Source organism: Stegostoma tigrinum, chromosome 46, assembly GCF_030684315.1.
Source record: "Stegostoma tigrinum isolate sSteTig4 chromosome 46, sSteTig4.hap1, whole genome shotgun sequence".
Lineage (NCBI taxonomy): Eukaryota > Metazoa > Chordata > Chondrichthyes > Orectolobiformes > Stegostomatidae > Stegostoma > Stegostoma tigrinum.
The window spans coordinates 7,109,848-7,128,893 of NC_081399.1; the positions used below are offsets into that span (position 1 = coordinate 7,109,848).

The 19,046-nt window shown below is 48.0% G+C and overlaps 1 protein-coding gene across 1 annotated transcript in view; it reads left to right on the forward strand.

Moving 5' to 3' along the window:
- The first annotated feature begins 1,474 nt into the window (after positions 1–1,474).
- Positions 1,475–19,046, forward strand: part of LOC125449524 (calcium-binding protein 1-like) — a 124,863-nt gene continuing 107,291 nt past the window's right edge. Inside the window, exons 1-2 of the mRNA XM_059642901.1 lie at positions 1,475–1,523; positions 1,591–1,725. Of these exons, the coding sequence (XP_059498884.1) occupies positions 1,475–1,523; positions 1,591–1,725 (184 nt within the window). The remainder of the gene's footprint in view (positions 1,524–1,590; positions 1,726–19,046) is intronic.

The window sequence follows — 19,046 nt, forward strand, 5'->3', positions numbered from 1 at the left end:
ATCCCAATGGGATCAAACCCCTTCCCATTCCCTCCCATTGTACCCAATCCCAATGGGATCAAACCCCTTCTCAATCCCTCCCATTGTACCCAATCCCAATGGGATCGAACCCCTTCCCATTCACTCCCATTGTACCCAATCCCAATGGGATGAAATCCCTTCCCATTCACTCCCATTGTACCCAATTCAATGGGATCTAACCCCTTCCCATTCCCTCCCATTGTACCCAATCCCAATGGCATCGAACCCCTTCCCATTCGCTTCCATTGTACCCAATCCCAATGGGATCACACCCCTTCCCTTTCCCTTCCATTGTACCCAATCCCAATGGGATCAAACCCCTTCCCATTCCCTCACATTGTACCCAATCCCAATGGGATCAAACCCCTTCCCATTCCCTCCCATTGTACCCAATCCCAATGGGATCAAACCCCTTCCCATTCCCTCCCATTGTACCCATTCCCAATGGGATCAAACCCCTTCCCATTCCCTCCCATTGTACCCAATCCCAATGGGATCGAACCCCTTCCCATTCACTCCCATTGTACCCAATCCCAATGGGATGAAACCCCTTCCCATTCACTCCCATTGTACCCAATTCAATGGGATCAAACCCCGTCTCATTCCCTCCCATTGTACCCAATCCCAATGGGATCAAACCCCTTCCCATTCCCTCACATTGTACCCAATCCCAATGGGATCAAACCCCTTCCCATTCGCTTCCATTGTACCCAATCCCAATGGGATCAAACCCCTTCCCATTCCGTCCCAGTGTACCCAATCCCAATGGGATCAAACCCCTTCCCATTCCCTCCCATTGTACCCATTCCCAATGGGATCAAACCCCTTCCCATTCCCTCCCATTGTACCCAATCCCAATGGGATCGAACCCCTTCCCATTCACTCCCATTGTACCCAATCCCAATGGGATGAAACCCCTTCCCATTCACTCCCATTGTACCCAATTCAATGGGATCAAACCCCGTCTCATTCCCTCCCATTGTACCCAATCCCAATGGGATCAAACCCCTTCCCATTCCCTCACATTGTACCCAATCCCAATGGGATCAAACCCCTTCCCATTCGCTTCCATTGTACCCAATCCCAATGGGATCAAACCCCTTCCCATTCCGTCCCAGTGTACCCAATCCCAATGGGATCAAACCCCTTCCCATTCCCTCCCATTGTACCCAATCCCAATGGGATCAAACCCCTTCTCATTCCCTCCCATTGTACCCAATCCCAATGGGATCGAACCCCTTCCCATTCACTCCCATTGTACCCAATCCCAATGGGATGAAATCCCTTCCCATTCACTCCCATTGTACCCAATTCAATGGGATCTAACCCCTTCCCATTCCCTCCCATTGTACCCAATCCCAATGGGATCGAACCCCTTCCCATTCCGTCCCATTGTACCCAATCCCAATGGGATCAAACCCCTTCCCATTCCGTCCGATTGTACGCAGTCACAATGGGATCAAACCCCTTTCCCCTGGAGCTGCATTGGAGCGAGCTGCAGGGTGAGTGTTATCCCGACCTCCGGAATGTGGTTTAATGATTAACAATTGCGATGTTGATGGTTTGCAGAGCTCAGGGAAGCGTTTTTGGAATTTGACAAGGATAAGGATGGCTTCATTAACTGTAAGGACCTGGGGAACTGTATGAGGACCATGGGCTACATGCCGACCGAGATGGAGCTCATAGAACTCTCACAGATTATCAGTGAGTTCCTGCACTCAGCCCCGAGCCTCCCAACACCCTCCTCCACCCGGTTCCTGCTTTCATCCCCTCTCCCTCTCTGTCTGCCCCCTTCCATCTCTCTCTCTCCGAATCTCTCTCTCCCCCTCCCTCCATCTAGGACCATTTATCTTCTCTGTAGGCTATCCCTTCTCTCTCTCTCTCTCTCTCTCTCTCTCTCTCTCTCACTCCCTCTCTCTCGGATTATTTATTATCTCTCTAGGCTATCCCTTCTCTCTCGCTCTCTCTCTCTCACTCCCTCTCTCTCTGATTATTTATTATCTCTCTAGGCTATCCCTTCTCTCTCTCTCTCTCTCTCTCACTCCCTCTCTCTCTGATTATTTATTATCTCTCTAGGCTATCCCTTCTCTCTCTCTCTCTCTCTCTCTCTCTCTCTCTCTCACTCCCTCTCTCTCTGATTGTTTATTATCTCTCTAGGCTATCCCTTCTCTCTCTCTCTCTCTCGCTCTCTCTCTCTCTCACTCCCTCTCTCTCTGATTATTTATTATCTCTCTAGGCTATCCCTTCTCTCTCTCTCTCGCTCTCCCTCCTTCTATCTATGTACGTTTATGTATCATCTTTCTGGGCTATCCCTTCTCTTTCTCTCTCTCTGGCATTACCTCCGTCTCCTTCCCTCTCTCTCCTCTCGCATGAGCAGTGTCCCAACTCCCTCAACACGTCTCTCCATCTCTGCTTCTCTCCCCACTTGCTCTCTCACCTCTCCTTTTGCCCTCCCTCCCTCCCCCTCACTTCCTCTATCTCACACCCCCATCCCCATCTTTTTGTCCTTCTGTCTATTTTCGCTGCCTGTCTGTTAAGCTGCTCCATCCTTCCTCGTTCCCTCTCTCTCCCTTCCTTGTGTCTCCTCTCTCTTCCTTTCCATACTCTCTGTCATCTCTCTGTCCTTACTTTTTCCCTCATTTCTGTTCCTAGCACTCCCTTAGTCTCTGTCTCTCTCCCTTTGTTCTGGCACTGCCTCATGTTCTTTGGCTGACTCTGCGCAACTTTTCTCTTCCTTCCGCTCTCTCTCTCTCTCTCTTTCTGTGTATCTCTCTTTCTTTCTCTCTTTCTGTTTCTCTCTTTGTCTTTCTCTCTTTCTCTCTCTTTTCTTTTTGTCGCTTCGTTTCTCTTTCTCCCTCTCTTTGTTTCATTCTCTCACCCTCCCTCTCCACCCATCACATACACTGACTCTCTCTCTCTCTATCACACTCACTGACTCTCTCTCGCTCTATCACACTCACTGACTCTCTCTCTCTATCACACTCTCTGACTCTCTCTCTCTCTATCACACTCTCTGACTATCTCTCGCTCTATCACACTCACTGACTCTCTCTCTATCACACTCACTGACTCTCTCTCTCTCTCTCTCTCTCTATCACACTCACTGACTCTCTCTCTATCACACTCACTGACTCTTTCTCTATCACACTCACTGACTCCCTCTCTGTCTCTATCACACTCACGGACTCTCTCTCTCTCTATCACACTCACTGACTCTCTCGCTCTATCACACTCACTGACTCTCTCTATCACACTCACTGACTCTCTCTCTCTATCACACTCACTGACTCTCTCTCTCGCTCTATCACACTCAGTGACTCTCTCTCTCTATCACACTCACTGACTCTCTCTCTCGCTCTATCACCCTCACTGACTCTCTCTCTCTATCACCCTCACTGACTCTCTCTCTCTATCACACTCACTGACTCTCACTCTATCACACCCACTGACTCTCTCTCTCTATCACCCTCACTGACTCTCTCTCTCTCTATCACCCTAACTGAAACTCTTTCTCTCCATCACACTCACTGACTCTCTCTCTCTCTATATCACACTCACTCTCTCTCTCTCTATCACACTCACTGACTCTCCCTCTCTCTCACTATCACACTCACCGATTCTCTCTCTCTCTCTCTCTGTCACACTCACGAACTCTCTCTCTCTATCACACTCACTGACTCTCCCTCTCTATCACACTCACTGACTCTCTCTCTCGCTCTATTCCACTCACTGACTCTCCCTCTCTCTCTCTATCACACTCACCGATTCTCCCTCTCTCTATCACACTCACTGACTCTCTCTCTCTCTATCACACTCACCGATTCTTCCCCTCTCTCTCTATCACACTCACCGATTCTCTCTCTCTCTCTATCACACTCACTGACTCTCCCTCGCTCTCTCTCTATCACACTCACTGACTCTCTCTCTCTCTCTATCACACTCACTGATTCTCCCTCTTTCTCTCTCTATCACACTCACTAACTCTTTCTCTATCACACTCACCGATTCTCCCTCTCTCTCTCTATCACACTCACCGATTCTCTCTCTCTCTCTCTATCACACTCACTGACTCTCTCTCTATCACACTCACTGACTCTCTCTCTGTCTAGCACACACACTGACTCTCTCTCTCTCTCTATCACACTCACTGACTCTCTCTCTCTATCACACTCACTGACTCGCTCTCTCTATCACACTCACTGACTCTCTCTCTGTCTAGGACACACACTGACTCTCTCTCTCTCTCTATCACACTCACTGACTCTCTCTCTCTATCACACACTGACTCTCTCTCTCTCTATCACACTCACTGACTCTCTCTCTCTATCACACTCACTGACTCTCTATCTCTTTCTATCACACTCACTGACTCTCTCTCTCTATCACACTCACTGACTCCCTCTCTCTCTATCACACTCACCGATTCTCTCCCTCTCTCTCTGTCACACTCACTGACTCTCTCTCTCTATCACACTCACTGACTCTCTCTCTCTATCACACTCACTGACTCTCCCTCTCTCTCTCTATCACACTCACTGGCTCTCTCTCTCTATCACACTCACTGACTCTCCCTCTCTCTCTCTATCACACTCACTGACTCTCTCTCTCTCTATCACACTCACTGACTCTCCCTCTCTCTCTCTATCACACTCACTGACTCTCTCTCTATCACACTCACTGACTCTCTCTCTCTCTATCATACTCACTGACTCTCCCTCTCTCTCTCTATCACACTCACCGATTCTCCCTCTCTCTCTCTATCACACTCACTGACTCTCTCTCTCTATCACACTCACTGACTCTCTCTCTCGCTCTATCACACTCTTTGACTCTCTCTCTCTATCACACTCACTGACTCTCTCTCTCTATCACACTCACTGACTCTCTCTATCACCCACACTGACTCTCTCTCTCTATCACACTCACTGACTCTCTCTCTCTATCACGCTCACTGACTCTCTCTCTCTATCACACTCACCGATTCTCCCTCTCTCTCTCTATCACACTCACCGATTCTCTCTCTCTCTATCACACTCACTGACTCTCTCTCTCTATCACACTCACTGACTCTCTCTCTCTATCACAGTCACTGACTCTCTCTCTCTCGATCATACTCACTGACTCTCCCTCTCTCTCACTATCACACTCACCGATTCTCTCTCTCTCTCTGTCACACTCACTAACTCTCTCTCTCTATCACACTCACTGACTCTCCCTCTCTATCACACTCACTGACTCTCTCTCTCGCTCTATTCCACTCACTGACTCTCTCTCTCTATCACCCACACTGACTCTCTCTCTCTATCACACTCACTGACTCTCTTTCTCTCTATCACACTCTCCGATTCTCCCTCTCACTCTCTATCACACTCACCGATTCTCTCTCTCTCTCTCTATCACACTCACTGACTCTCTCTCTCTATCACACTCACTGACTCTACCTCTCTCTCTCTATCACACTCACCGATTCTCCCTCTCTCTCCATCACACTCTCTGACTCTCTCTCTCTCTATCACACTCACTGACTCTCCCTCTCTCTCTCTATCACACTCACCGATTCTCCCTCTCTCTCTATCACACTAACCGATTCTCCCTCTCTCTCTATCACACTCTCTGACTCTCTCTCTCTCTATCACACTCACTGACTCTCCCTCTCTCTCTCTATCACACTCACCGATTCTCTCTCTCTCTCTATCACACTCACTGACTCTCTCTCGCTCGCTCTATCACACTCTTTGACTCTCTCTCTATCACACTCACTGACTCTCTCTCTCTCTCTATCACACTCACTGACTCTCTCTCTCTATCACCCACACTGACTCTCTCTCTCTATCACGCTCACTGACTCTCTCTCTCTATCACACTCACCGATTCTCCCTCTCTCTCTCTATCACACTCACCGATTCTCTCTCTCTCTATCACACTCACTGACTCTCTCTCTCTATCACACTCACTGACTCTCTCTATCACAGTCACTGACTCTCTCTCTCTATCACACTCACTGACTCTCTCTCTCTCTCTATCACACTCACTGACTCTCTCTCTCTATCACACTCACTGACTCTCCCTCTCTCTCTCTATCACACTCACTGACTCTCTCTCTCTCTATCACACTCACTGACTCTCCCTCTCTCTCTCTATCACACTCACCGATTCTTCCCCTCTCTTTCTCTATCACACTCACCGATTTTCCCTCTCTCTATCACACTCACTGACTCTCTCTCTCTCTCTATCACACTCACCGATTTTCCCTCTCTCTATCACACTCACTGACTCTCTCTCTCTCTATCACACTCACTGACTCTCCCTCTCTCTCTCTATCACACTCACCGATTCTCCCTCTCTCTCTATCACACTAACCGATTCTCCCTCTCTCTCTATCACACTCTCTGACTCTCTCTCTCTCTATCACACTCACTGACTCTCCCTCTCTCTCTCTATCACACTCACCGATTCTCTCTCTCTCTCTATCACACTCACTGACTCTCTCTCGCTCGCTCTATCACACTCTTTGACTCTCTCTCTATCACACTCACTGACTCTCTCTCTCTCTCTATCACACTCACTGACTCTCTCTCTCTATCACCCACACTGACTCTCTCTCTCTATCACGCTCACTGACTCTCTCTCTCTATCACACTCACCGATTCTCCCTCTCTCTCTCTATCACACTCACCGATTCTCTCTCTCTCTATCACACTCACTGACTCTCTCTCTCTATCACACTCACTGACTCTCTCTATCACAGTCACTGACTCTCTCTCTCTATCACACTCACTGACTCTCTCTCTCTCTCTATCACACTCACTGACTCTCTCTCTCTATCACACTCACTGACTCTCCCTCTCTCTCTCTATCACACTCACTGACTCTCTCTCTCTCTATCACACTCACTGACTCTCCCTCTCTCTCTCTATCACACTCACCGATTCTTCCCCTCTCTTTCTCTATCACACTCACCGATTTTCCCTCTCTCTATCACACTCACTGACTCTCTCTCTCTCTCTATCACACTCACCGATTTTCCCTCTCTCTATCACACTCACTGACTCTCTCTCTCTCTCTATCACACTCACCGATTCTCTCTCTCTCACTCTATCACCCTCACTGACTCTCTCTCTCTATCACCCTCACTGACTCTCACTCTATCACACTCACTGACTCTCTCTCTCTATCACCCTCACTGACTCTCTTTCTCTCTGTCACACTCACTGACTCTCCCTCTCTCTCTCTAAGACCCTCACTGACTCTCTCTCTCTATCACACTCACTGACTCTCTCTCTCTCTATATCACACTCACTGTCTCTCTCTCTCTATCACACTCACTGACTCTCCCTCTCTCTCACTATCACACTCACCGATTCTCTCTCTCTCTCTCTGTCACACTCACGAATTCTCTCTCTCTATCATACTCACTGACTCTCCCTCTCTATCACACTCACTGACTCTCTCTCTCGCTCTATTCCACTCACTGACTCTCTCTCTCTATCACCCACACTGACTCTCTCTCTCTATCACACTCACTGACTCTCCCTCTCTCTCTCTATCACACTCACTGGCTCTCTCTCTCTATCACACTCACTGACTCTCCCTCTCTCTCTCTATCACACTCACTGACTCTCTCTCTCTCTCTATCACACTCACTGACTCTCTCTCTATCACACTCACTGACTCTCTCTCTCTATCATACTCACTGACTCTCTCTCTATCACACTCACTGACTCTCCCTCTCTCTCTCTATCACACTCACCGATTCTCCCTCTCTCTCTCTATCACACTCACCGATTCTCCCTCTCTCTCTATCACACTCACCGATTCTTCCCCTCTCTCTCTCTATCACACTCACCGATTCTCTCTCTCTCTCTATCACACTCACTGACTCTCCCTCTCTCTCTCTCTATCACCCTCACTGGCTCTCTCTCTCTATCACACTCACTGACTCTCTCTCTCTCTCTATCACACTCACTGATTCTCCCTCTTTCTCTCTCTATCACACTCACTAACTCTATCTCTATCACACTCACCGATTCTCCCTCTCTCTCTCTATCACACTCACCGATTCTCTCTCTCTCTCTCTATCACACTCACTGACTCTCTCTCTATCACACTCACGGACTCTCTCTCTATCACACACACTGACTCTCTCTCTCTCTCTATCACACTCACTGACTCTCTCTCTCTATCACACTCACTGACTCTCTCTCTCTCTATCACACTCACTGACTCTCTCTCTGTCTATCACACACTGACTCTCTCTCTCTCTATCACACTCACTGACTCTCTCTCTCTATCACACTCACTGACTCTCTCTCTCTCGATCACACTCACTGACTCTCTCTCTCTATCACACTCACTGACTCTCTCTCTCTCTCTCTATCATACTCACTGACTCTCTCTCTCTATCACACTCACTGACTCTCTCTCTCTCTCTCTATCACACTCACTGACTCTCTCTCTATCACACTCACTGACTCTCTCTCTCTATCACACTCACTGACTCTCACTCTATCACACTCACTGACTCTCTCTCTCTATCACACTCACTGACTCTCTCTCTCTATCACACTCACTGACTCTCTTTCTCTCTATCACACTCTCCGATTCTCCCTCTCACTCTCTGTCACACTCACCGATTCTCTCTCTCTCTCTCTATCACACTCACTGACTCTCTCTCTCTATCACACTCACTGACTCTCTCTCTCGCTCTATCACACTCACTGACTCTCTCTCTTTATCACAGTCACTGACTCTCTCTCTCTCTCTATCACACTCACTGACTCTCTCTCTCTATCACAGTCACTGACTCTCTCTCTCTCTCTATCACACTCACTGACTCTCTCTCTCTATCACACTCACTGACTCTCTCTCTCGCTCTATCACACTCACTGACTCTCTCTCTTTATCACAGTCACTGACTCTCTCTCTCTCTCTATCACACTCACTGACTCTCTCTCTCTATCACACTCACTGACTCTCACTCTATCACACTCACTGACTCTCTCTCTCTATCACACTCACTGACTCTCTCTCTATCACACTCACTGACTCTCTTTCTCTCTATCACACTCTCCGATTCTCCCACTCACTCTCTATCACACTCACCGATTCTCTCTCTCTCTCTCTATCACACTCACTGACTCTCTCTCTCTATCACACTCACTGACTCTCTCTCTCGCTCTATCACACTCACTGACTCTCTCTCTTTATCACAGTCACTGACTCTCTCTCTCTCTCTATCACACTCACTGACTCTCTCTCTCTATCACACTCACTGACTCTCTCTCTCGCTCTATCACACTCACTGACTCTCTCTCTTTATCACAGTCACTGATTCTCTCTCTCTCTCTATCACACTCACTGACTCTCTCTCTTTATCACAGTCACTGACTCTCTCTCTCTCTCTATCACACTCACTGACTCTCTCTCTCTATCACAGTCACTGACTCTCTCTCTCTATCACACTCACTGACTCTACCTCTCTCTCTCTATCACACTCACCGATTCAACCTCTCTCTCTATCACACTCTCTGACTCTCTCTCTCTCTATCACACTCACTGACTCTCCCTCTCTCTCTCTATCACACTCACCGATTCTCCCTGCTCTCTATCACACTCACCGATTCTCTCCCTCTCTCTCTGTCACACTCACTGACTCTCTCTCTCTATCACACTCACTGACTCTCCCTCTCTCTCTCTATCACACTCACTGTCTCTCTCTCTCTATCACACTCACTGACTCTCCCTCTCTCTCTCTATCACACTCACTGACTCTCTCTCTCTCTATCACACTCACTGACTCTCCCTCTCTCTCTCTATCACACTCACCGATTCTCCCTCTCTCTCTCTATCACACTCACTGACTCTCTCTCTCTATCACACTCACTGACTCTCTCTCTCGCTCTATCACACTCTTTGACTCTCTCTCTCTATCACACTCACTGACTCTCTCTCTCGCTCTATTCCACTCACTGACTCTCTCTCTCTATCACCCACACTGACTCTCTCTCTCTATCACACTCACTGACTCTCTTTCTCTCTATCACACTCTCCGATTCTCCCTCTCACTCTCTATCACACTCACCGATTCTCTCTCTCTCTCTCTATCACACTCACTGACTCTCTCTCTCTATCACACTCACTGACTCTACCTCTCTCTCTCTATCACACTCACCGATTCTCCCTCTCTCTCCATCACACTCTCTGACTCTCTCTCTCTCTATCACACTCACTGACTCTCCCTCTCTCTCTCTATCACACTCACCGATTCTCCCTCTCTCTCTATCACACTAACCGATTCTCCCTCTCTCTCTATCACACTCTCTGACTCTCTCTCTCTCTATCACACTCACTGACTCTCCCTCTCTCTCTCTATCACACTCACCGATTCTCTCTCTCTCTCTATCACACTCACTGACTCTCTCTCGCTCGCTCTATCACACTCTTTGACTCTCTCTCTATCACACTCACTGACTCTCTCTCTCTCTATCACACTCACTGACTCTCTCTCTCTATCACCCACACTGACTCTCTCTCTCTATCACACTCACTGACTCTCTCTCTCTATCACGCTCACTGACTCTCTCTCTCTATCACACTCACCGATTCTCCCTCTCTCTCTCTATCACACTCACCGATTCTCTCTCTCTCTATCACACTCACTGACTCTCTCTCTCTATCACAGTCACTGACTCTCTCTCTCTCTATCACACTCACTGACTCTCTCTATCACAGTCACTGACTCTCTCTCTCTATCACACTCACTGACTCTCTCTCTCTCTCTATCACACTCACTGACTCTCTCTCTCTATCACACTCACTGACTCTCCCTCTCTCTCTCTATCACACTCACTGACTCTCTCTCTCTCTATCACACTCACTGACTCTCTCTCTCTCTCTCTATCACACTCACTGACTCTCTCTCTCTCTATCACACTCACTGACTCTCCCTCTCTCTCTCTATCACACTCACTGACTCTCTCTCTCTCTATCACACTCACTGACTCTCCCTCTCTCTCTCTATCACACTCACCGATTCTTCCCCTCTCTTTCTCTATCACACTCACCGATTTTCCCTCTCTCTATCACACTCACTGACTCTCTCTCTCTCTATCACACTCACCGATTCTCTCTCTCTCACTCTATCACCCTCACTGACTCTCTCTCTCTATCACCCTCACTGACTCTCTTTCTCTCTGTCACACTCACTGACTCTCCCTCTCTCTCTCTCAGACCCTCACTGACTCTCTCTCTCTATCACACTCACTGACTCTCTCTCTCTCTATATCACACTCACTGTCTCTCTCTCTCTATCACACTCACTGACTCTCCCTCTCTCTCACTATCACACTCACCGATTCTCTCTCTCTCTCTCTGTCACACTCACGAATTCTCTCTCTCTATCACACTCACTGACTCTCCCTCTCTATCACACTCACTGACTCTCTCTCTCGCTCTATTCCACTCACTGACTCTCTCTCTCTATCACCCACACTGACTCTCTCTCTCTATCACACTCACTGACTCTCCCTCTCTCTCTCTATCACACTCACTGGCTCTCTCTCTCTATCACACTCACTGACTCTCCCTCTCTCTCTCTATCACACTCACTGACTCTCTCTCTCTCTATCACTCTCACTGACTCTCCCTCTCTCTCTCTATCACACTCACCGATTCTCCCTCTCTCTCTATCACACTAACCGATTCTCCCTCTCTCTCTATCACACTCACTGACTCTCCCTCTCTCTCTCTATCACACTCACCGATTCTCCCTCTCTCTCTATCACACTAACCGATTCTCCCTCTCTCTCTATCACACTCTCTGACTCTCTCTCTCTCTATCACACTCACTGACTCTCCCTCTCTCTCTCTATCACACTCACCGATTCTCTCTCTCTCTCTATCACACTCACTGACTCTCTCTCGCTCGCTCTATCACACTCTTTGACTCTCTCTCTATCACACTCACTGACTCTCTCTCTCTCTCTATCACACTCACTGACTCTCTCTCTCTATCACCCACACTGACTCTCTCTCTCTATCACGCTCACTGACTCTCTCTCTCTATCACACTCACCGATTCTCCCTCTCTCTCTCTATCACACTCACCGATTCTCTCTCTCTCTATCACACTCACTGACTCTCTCTCTCTATCACACTCACTGACTCTCTCTATCACAGTCACTGACTCTCTCTCTCTATCACACTCACTGACTCTCTCTCTCTCTCTATCACACTCACTGACTCTCTCTCTCTATCACACTCACTGACTCTCCCTCTCTCTCTCTATCACACTCACTGACTCTCTCTCTCTCTATCACACTCACTGACTCTCCCTCTCTCTCTCTATCACACTCACCGATTCTTCCCCTCTCTTTCTCTATCACACTCACCGATTTTCCCTCTCTCTATCACACTCACTGACTCTCTCTCTCTCTCTAACACACTCACCGATTTTCCCTCTCTCTATCACACTCACTGACTCTCTCTCTCTCTCTATCACACTCACCGATTCTCTCTCTCTCACTCTATCACCCTCACTGACTCTCTCTCTCTATCACCCTCACTGACTCTCACTCTATCACACTCACTGACTCTCTCTCTCTATCACCCTCACTGACTCTCTTTCTCTCTGTCACACTCACTGACTCTCCCTCTCTCTCTCTAAGACCCTCACTGACTCTCTCTCTCTATCACACTCACTGACTCTCTCTCTCTCTATATCACACTCACTGTCTCTCTCTCTCTATCACACTCACTGACTCTCCCTCTCTCTCACTATCACACTCACCGATTCTCTCTCTCTCTCTCTGTCACACTCACGAATTCTCTCTCTCTATCATACTCACTGACTCTCCCTCTCTATCACACTCACTGACTCTCTCTCTCGCTCTATTCCACTCACTGACTCTCTCTCTCTATCACCCACACTGACTCACTCTCTCTATCACACTCACTGACTCTCCCTCTCTCTCTCTATCACACTCACTGGCTCTCTCTCTCTATCACACTCACTGACTCTCCCTCTCTCTCTCTATCACACTCACTGACTCTCTCTCTCTATCACAGTCACTGACTCTCTCTATCACACTCACTGACTCTCCCTCTCTCTCTCTAAGACCCTCACTGTCTCTCTCTCTCTATCACATTCACTGACTCTCCCTCTCTCTCACTATCACACTCACCGATTCTCTCTCTCTCTCTCTGTCACACTCACGAATTCTCTCTCTCTATCACACTCACTGACTCTCGCTCTCTATCACACTCACTGACTCTCTCTCTCGCTCTATTCCACTCACTGACTCTCTCTCTCTATCACCCACACTGACTCTCTCTCTCTATCACACTCACTGACTCTCCCTCTCTCTCTCTATCACACTCACTGGCTCTCTCTCTCTATCACACTCACTGACTCTCCCTCTCTCTCTCTATCACACTCACTGACTCTCTCTCTCTCTATCACACTCACTGACTCTCCCTCTCTCTCTCTATCACACTCACTGACTCTCTCTCTATCACACTCACTGACTCTCTCTCTCTATCATACTCACTGACTCTCTCTCTATCACACTCACTGACTCTCCCTCTCTCTCTCTATCACACTCACCGATTCTCCCTCTCTCTCTCTATTACACTCACCGATTCTCCCTCTCTCTCTATCACACTCACCGATTCTTCCCCTCTCTCTCTCTATCACACTCACCGATTCTCTCTCTCTCTCTATCACACTCACTGACTCTCCCTCTCTCTCTCTCTATCACCCTCACTGGCTCTCTCTCTCTATCACACTCACTGACTCTCTCTCTCTCTATCACACTCACTGATTCTCCCTCTTTCTCTCTCTATCACACTCACTAACTCTATCTCTATCACACTCACCGATTCTCCCTCTCTCTCTATCACACTCACCGATTCTCTCTCTCTCTCTCTATCACACTCACTGACTCTCTCTCTATCACACTCACTGACTCTCTCTCTGTCTAGCACACACACTGACTCTCTCTCTCTCTCTATCACACTCACTGACTCTCTCTCTCTATCACACTCACTGACTCTCTCTCTGTCTATCACACACTGACTCTCTCTCTCTCTATCACACTCACTGACTCTCTCTCTATCACACTCACTGACTCTCTCTCTCTCTCTATCATACTCACTGACTCTCTCTCTTTCTATCACACTCACTGACTCTCTCTCTCTCTCTCTATCACACTCACTGACTCTCTCTCTATCACACTCACTGACTCTCTCTCTATCACACTCACTGACTCTCACTCTATCACACTCACTGACTCTCTCTCTCTATCACACTCACTGACTCTCTCTCTATCACACTCACTGACTCTCTTTCCCTCTATCACACTCTCCGATTCTCCCTCTCACTCTCTATCACACTCACCGATTCTCTCTCTCTCTCTCTATCACACTCACTGACTCTCTCTCTCTCTATCACACTCACTGACTCTCTCTCTCGCTCTATCACACTCACTGACTCTCTCTCTTTATCACAGTCACTGACTCTCTCTCTCTCTCTATCACACTCACTGACTCTCTCTCTCTATCACAGTCACTGACTCTCTCTCTCTCTCTATCACACTCACTGACTCTCTCTCTATCACACTCACTGACTCTCTCTCTCTATCACACTCACTGACTCTCTCTCTCTATCACACTCACTGGCTTTTTCTCTCTCTTTAGCACAGTCACTGACTCTCTCTCTCTCTCTATCACAGTCACTGACTCTCTCTCTCTATCACAGTCACTGACTCTCTCTCTCTATCACACTCACTGACTCTAACTCTCTCTATCACACTCACCGATTCAACCTCTCTCTCTATCACACTCTCTGACTCTCTCTCTCTCTATCACACTCACTGACTCTCCCTCTCTCTCTCTATCACACTCACCGATTCTCCCTCTCTCTCTATCACACTCACCGATTCTCTCCCTCTCTCTCTGTCACACTCACTGACTCTCTCTCTCTATCACACTCACTGACTCTCCCTCTCTCTCTCTATCACACTCACTGGCTCTCTCTCTCTATCACACTCACTGACTCTCCCTCTCTCTCTCTATCACACTCACTGACTCTCTCTCTCTCTATCACACTCACTGACTCTCCCTCTCTCTCTCTATCACACTCACTGACTCTCTCTCTATCACACTCACTGACTCTCTCTCTCTCTATCATACTCACTGACTCTCCCTCTCTCTCTCTATCACACTCACCGATTCTCCCTCTCTCTCTCTATCACACTCACTGACTCTCTCTCTCTATCACACTCACTGACTCTCTCTCTCGCTCTATCACACTCTTTGACTCTCTCTCTCTATCACACTCACTGACTCTCTCTCTCTATCACACTCATTGACTCTCTCTCTCTATCACCCACACTGACTCTCTCTCTCTATCACACTCACTGACTCTCTCTCTCTATCACGCTCACTGACTCTCTCTCTCTATCACACTCACCGATTCTCCCTCTCTCTCTCTATCACACTCACCGATTCTCTCTCTCTCTATCACACTCACTGACTCTCTCTCTCTATCACACTCACTGACTCTCTCACTCTATCACACTCACTGACTCTCTCTCTCTCGATCATACTCACTGACTCTCCCTCTCTCTCACTATCACACTCACCGATTCTCTCTCTCTCTCTGTCACACTCACTAACTCTCTCTCTCTATCACACTCACTGACTCTCCCTCTCTATCACACTCACTGACTCTCTCTCTCGCTCTATTCCACTCACTGACTCTCTCTCTCTATCACCCACACTGACTCTCTCTCTCTATCACACTCACTGACTCTCTTTCTCTCTATCACACTCTCCGATTCTCCCTCTCACTCTCTATCACACTCACCGATTCTCTCTCTCTCACTCTATCACACTCACTGACTCTCTCTCTCTATCACACTCACTGACTCTACCTCTCTCTCTCTATCACACTCACCGATTCTCCCTCTCTCTCCATCACACTCACTGACTCTCTCTCTCTCTATCACACTCACTGACTCTCCCTCTCTCTCTCTATCACACTCACTGACTCTCTCTCTCTCTCTATCACACTCACTGACTCTCTCTCTCTATCACACTCACTGACTCTCCCTCTCTCTCTCTATCACACTCACTGACTCTCTCTCTCTCTATCACACTCACTGACTCTCTCTCTCTCTCTCTATCACACTCACTGACTCTCTCTCTCTCTATCACACTCACTGACTCTCCCTCTCTCTCTCTATCACACTCACTGACTCTCTCTCTCTCTATCACACTCACTGACTCTCCCTCTCTCTCTCTATCACACTCACCGATTCTTCCCCTCTCTTTCTCTATCACACTCACCGATTTTCCCTCTCTCTATCACACTCACTGACTCTCTCTCTCTCTATCACACTCACCGATTCTCTCTCTCTCACTCTATCACCCTCACTGACTCTCTCTCTCTATCACCCTCACTGACTCTCTTTCTCTCTGTCACACTCACTGACTCTCCCTCTCTCTCTCTCAGACCCTCACTGACTCTCTCTCTCTATCACACTCACTGACTCTCTCTCTCTCTATATCACACTCACTGTCTCTCTCTCTCTATCACACTCACTGACTCTCCCTCTCTCTCACTATCACACTCACCGATTCTCTCTCTCTCTCTCTGTCACACTCACGAATTCTCTCTCTCTATCACACTCACTGACTCTCCCTCTCTATCACACTCACTGACTCTCTCTCTCGCTCTATTCCACTCACTGACTCTCTCTCTCTATCACCCACACTGACTCTCTCTCTCTATCACACTCACTGACTCTCCCTCTCTCTCTCTATCACACTCACTGGCTCTCTCTCTCTATCACACTCACTGACTCTCCCTCTCTCTCTCTATCACACTCACTGACTCTCTCTCTCTCTATCACTCTCACTGACTCTCCCTCTCTCTCTCTATCACACTCACCGATTCTCCCTCTCTCTCTATCACACTAACCGATTCTCCCTCTCTCTCTATCACACTCTCTGACTCTCTCTCTCTCTATCACACTCACTGACTCTCCCTCTCTCTCTCTATCACACTCACCGATTCTCTCTCTCTCTCTATCACACTCACTGACTCTCTCTCGCTCGCTCTATCACACTCTTTGACTCTCTCTCTATCACACTCACTGACTCTCTCTCTCTCTCTATCACACTCACTGACTCTCTCTCTCTATCACCCACACTGACTCTCTCTCTCTATCACGCTCACTGACTCTCTCTCTCTATCACACTCACCGATTCTCCCTCTCTCTCTCTATCACACTCACCGATTCTCTCTCTCTCTATCACACTCACTGACTCTCTCTATCACAGTCACTGACTCTCTCTCTCTATCACACTCACTGACTCTCTCTCTCTCTCTATCACACTCACTGACTCCCTCTCTCTATCACACTCACTGACTCTCCCTCTCTCTCTCTATCACACTCACTGACTCTCTCTCTCTCTATCACACTCACTGACTCTCCCTCTCTCTCTCTATCACACTCACCGATTCTTCCCCTCTCTTTCTCTATCACACTCACCGATTTTCCCTCTCTCTATCACACTCACTGACTCTCTCTCTCTCTCTATCACACTCACCGATTTTCCCTCTCTCTATCACACTCACTGACTCTCTCTCTCTCTCTATCACACTCACCGATTCTCTCTCTCTCACTCTATCACCCTCACTGACTCTCTCTCTCTATCACCCTCACTGACTCTCACTCTATCACACTCACTGACTCTCTCTCTCTATCACCCTCACTGACTCTCTTTCTCTCTGTCACACTCACTGACTCTCCCTCTCTCTCTCTAAGACCCTCACTGACTCTCTCTCTCTATCACACTCACTGACTCTCTCTCTCTCTATATCACACTCACTGTCTCTCTCTCTCTATCACACTCACTGACTCTCCCTCTCTCTCACTATCACACTCACCGATTCTCTCTCTCTCTCTCTGTCACACTCACGAATTCTCTCTCTCTATCATACTCACTGACTCTCCCTCTCTATCACACTCACTGACTCTCTCTCTCGCTCTATTCCACTCACTGACTCTCTCTCTCTATCACCCACACTGACTCTCTCTCTCTATCACACTCACTGACTCTCCCTCTCTCTCTCTATCACACTCACTGGCTCTCTCTCTCTATCACACTCACTGACTCTCCCTCTCTCTCTCTATCACACTCACTGACTCTCTCTCTCTATCACAGTCACTGACTCTCTCTATCACACTCACTGACTCTCTCTCTCTCTAAGACCCTCACTGTCTCTCTCTCTCTATCACATTCACTGACTCTCCCTCTCTCTCACTATCACACTCACCGATTCTCTCTCTCTCTCTCTGTCACACTCACGAATTCTCTCTCTCTATCACACTCACTGACTCTCGCTCTCTATCACACTCACTGACTCTCTCTCTCGCTCTATTCCACTCACTGACTCTCTCTCTCTATCACCCACACTGACTCTCTCTCTCTATCACACTCACTGACTCTCCCTCTCTCTCTCTATCACACTCACTGGCTCTCTCTCTCTATCACACTCACTGACTCTCCCTCTCTCTCTCTATCACACTCACTGACTCTCTCTCTCTCTATCACACTCACTGACTCTCCCTCTCTCTCTCTATCACACTCACTGACTCTCTCTCTATCACACTCACTGACTCTCTCTCTCTATCATACTCACTGACTCTCTCTCTATCACACTCACTGACTCTCCCTCTCTCTCTCTATCACACTCACCGATTCTCCCTCTCTCTCTCTATTACACTCACCGATTCTCCCTCTCTCTCTATCACACTCACCGATTCTTCCCCTCTCTCTCTCTATCACACTCACCGATTCTCTCTCTCTCTCTATCACACTCACTGACTCTCCCTCTCTCTCTCTCTCTATCACCCTCACTGGCTCTCTCTCTCTATCACACTCACTGACTCTCTCTCTCTCTATCACACTCACTGATTCTCCCTCTTTCTCTCTCTATCACACTCACTAACTCTATC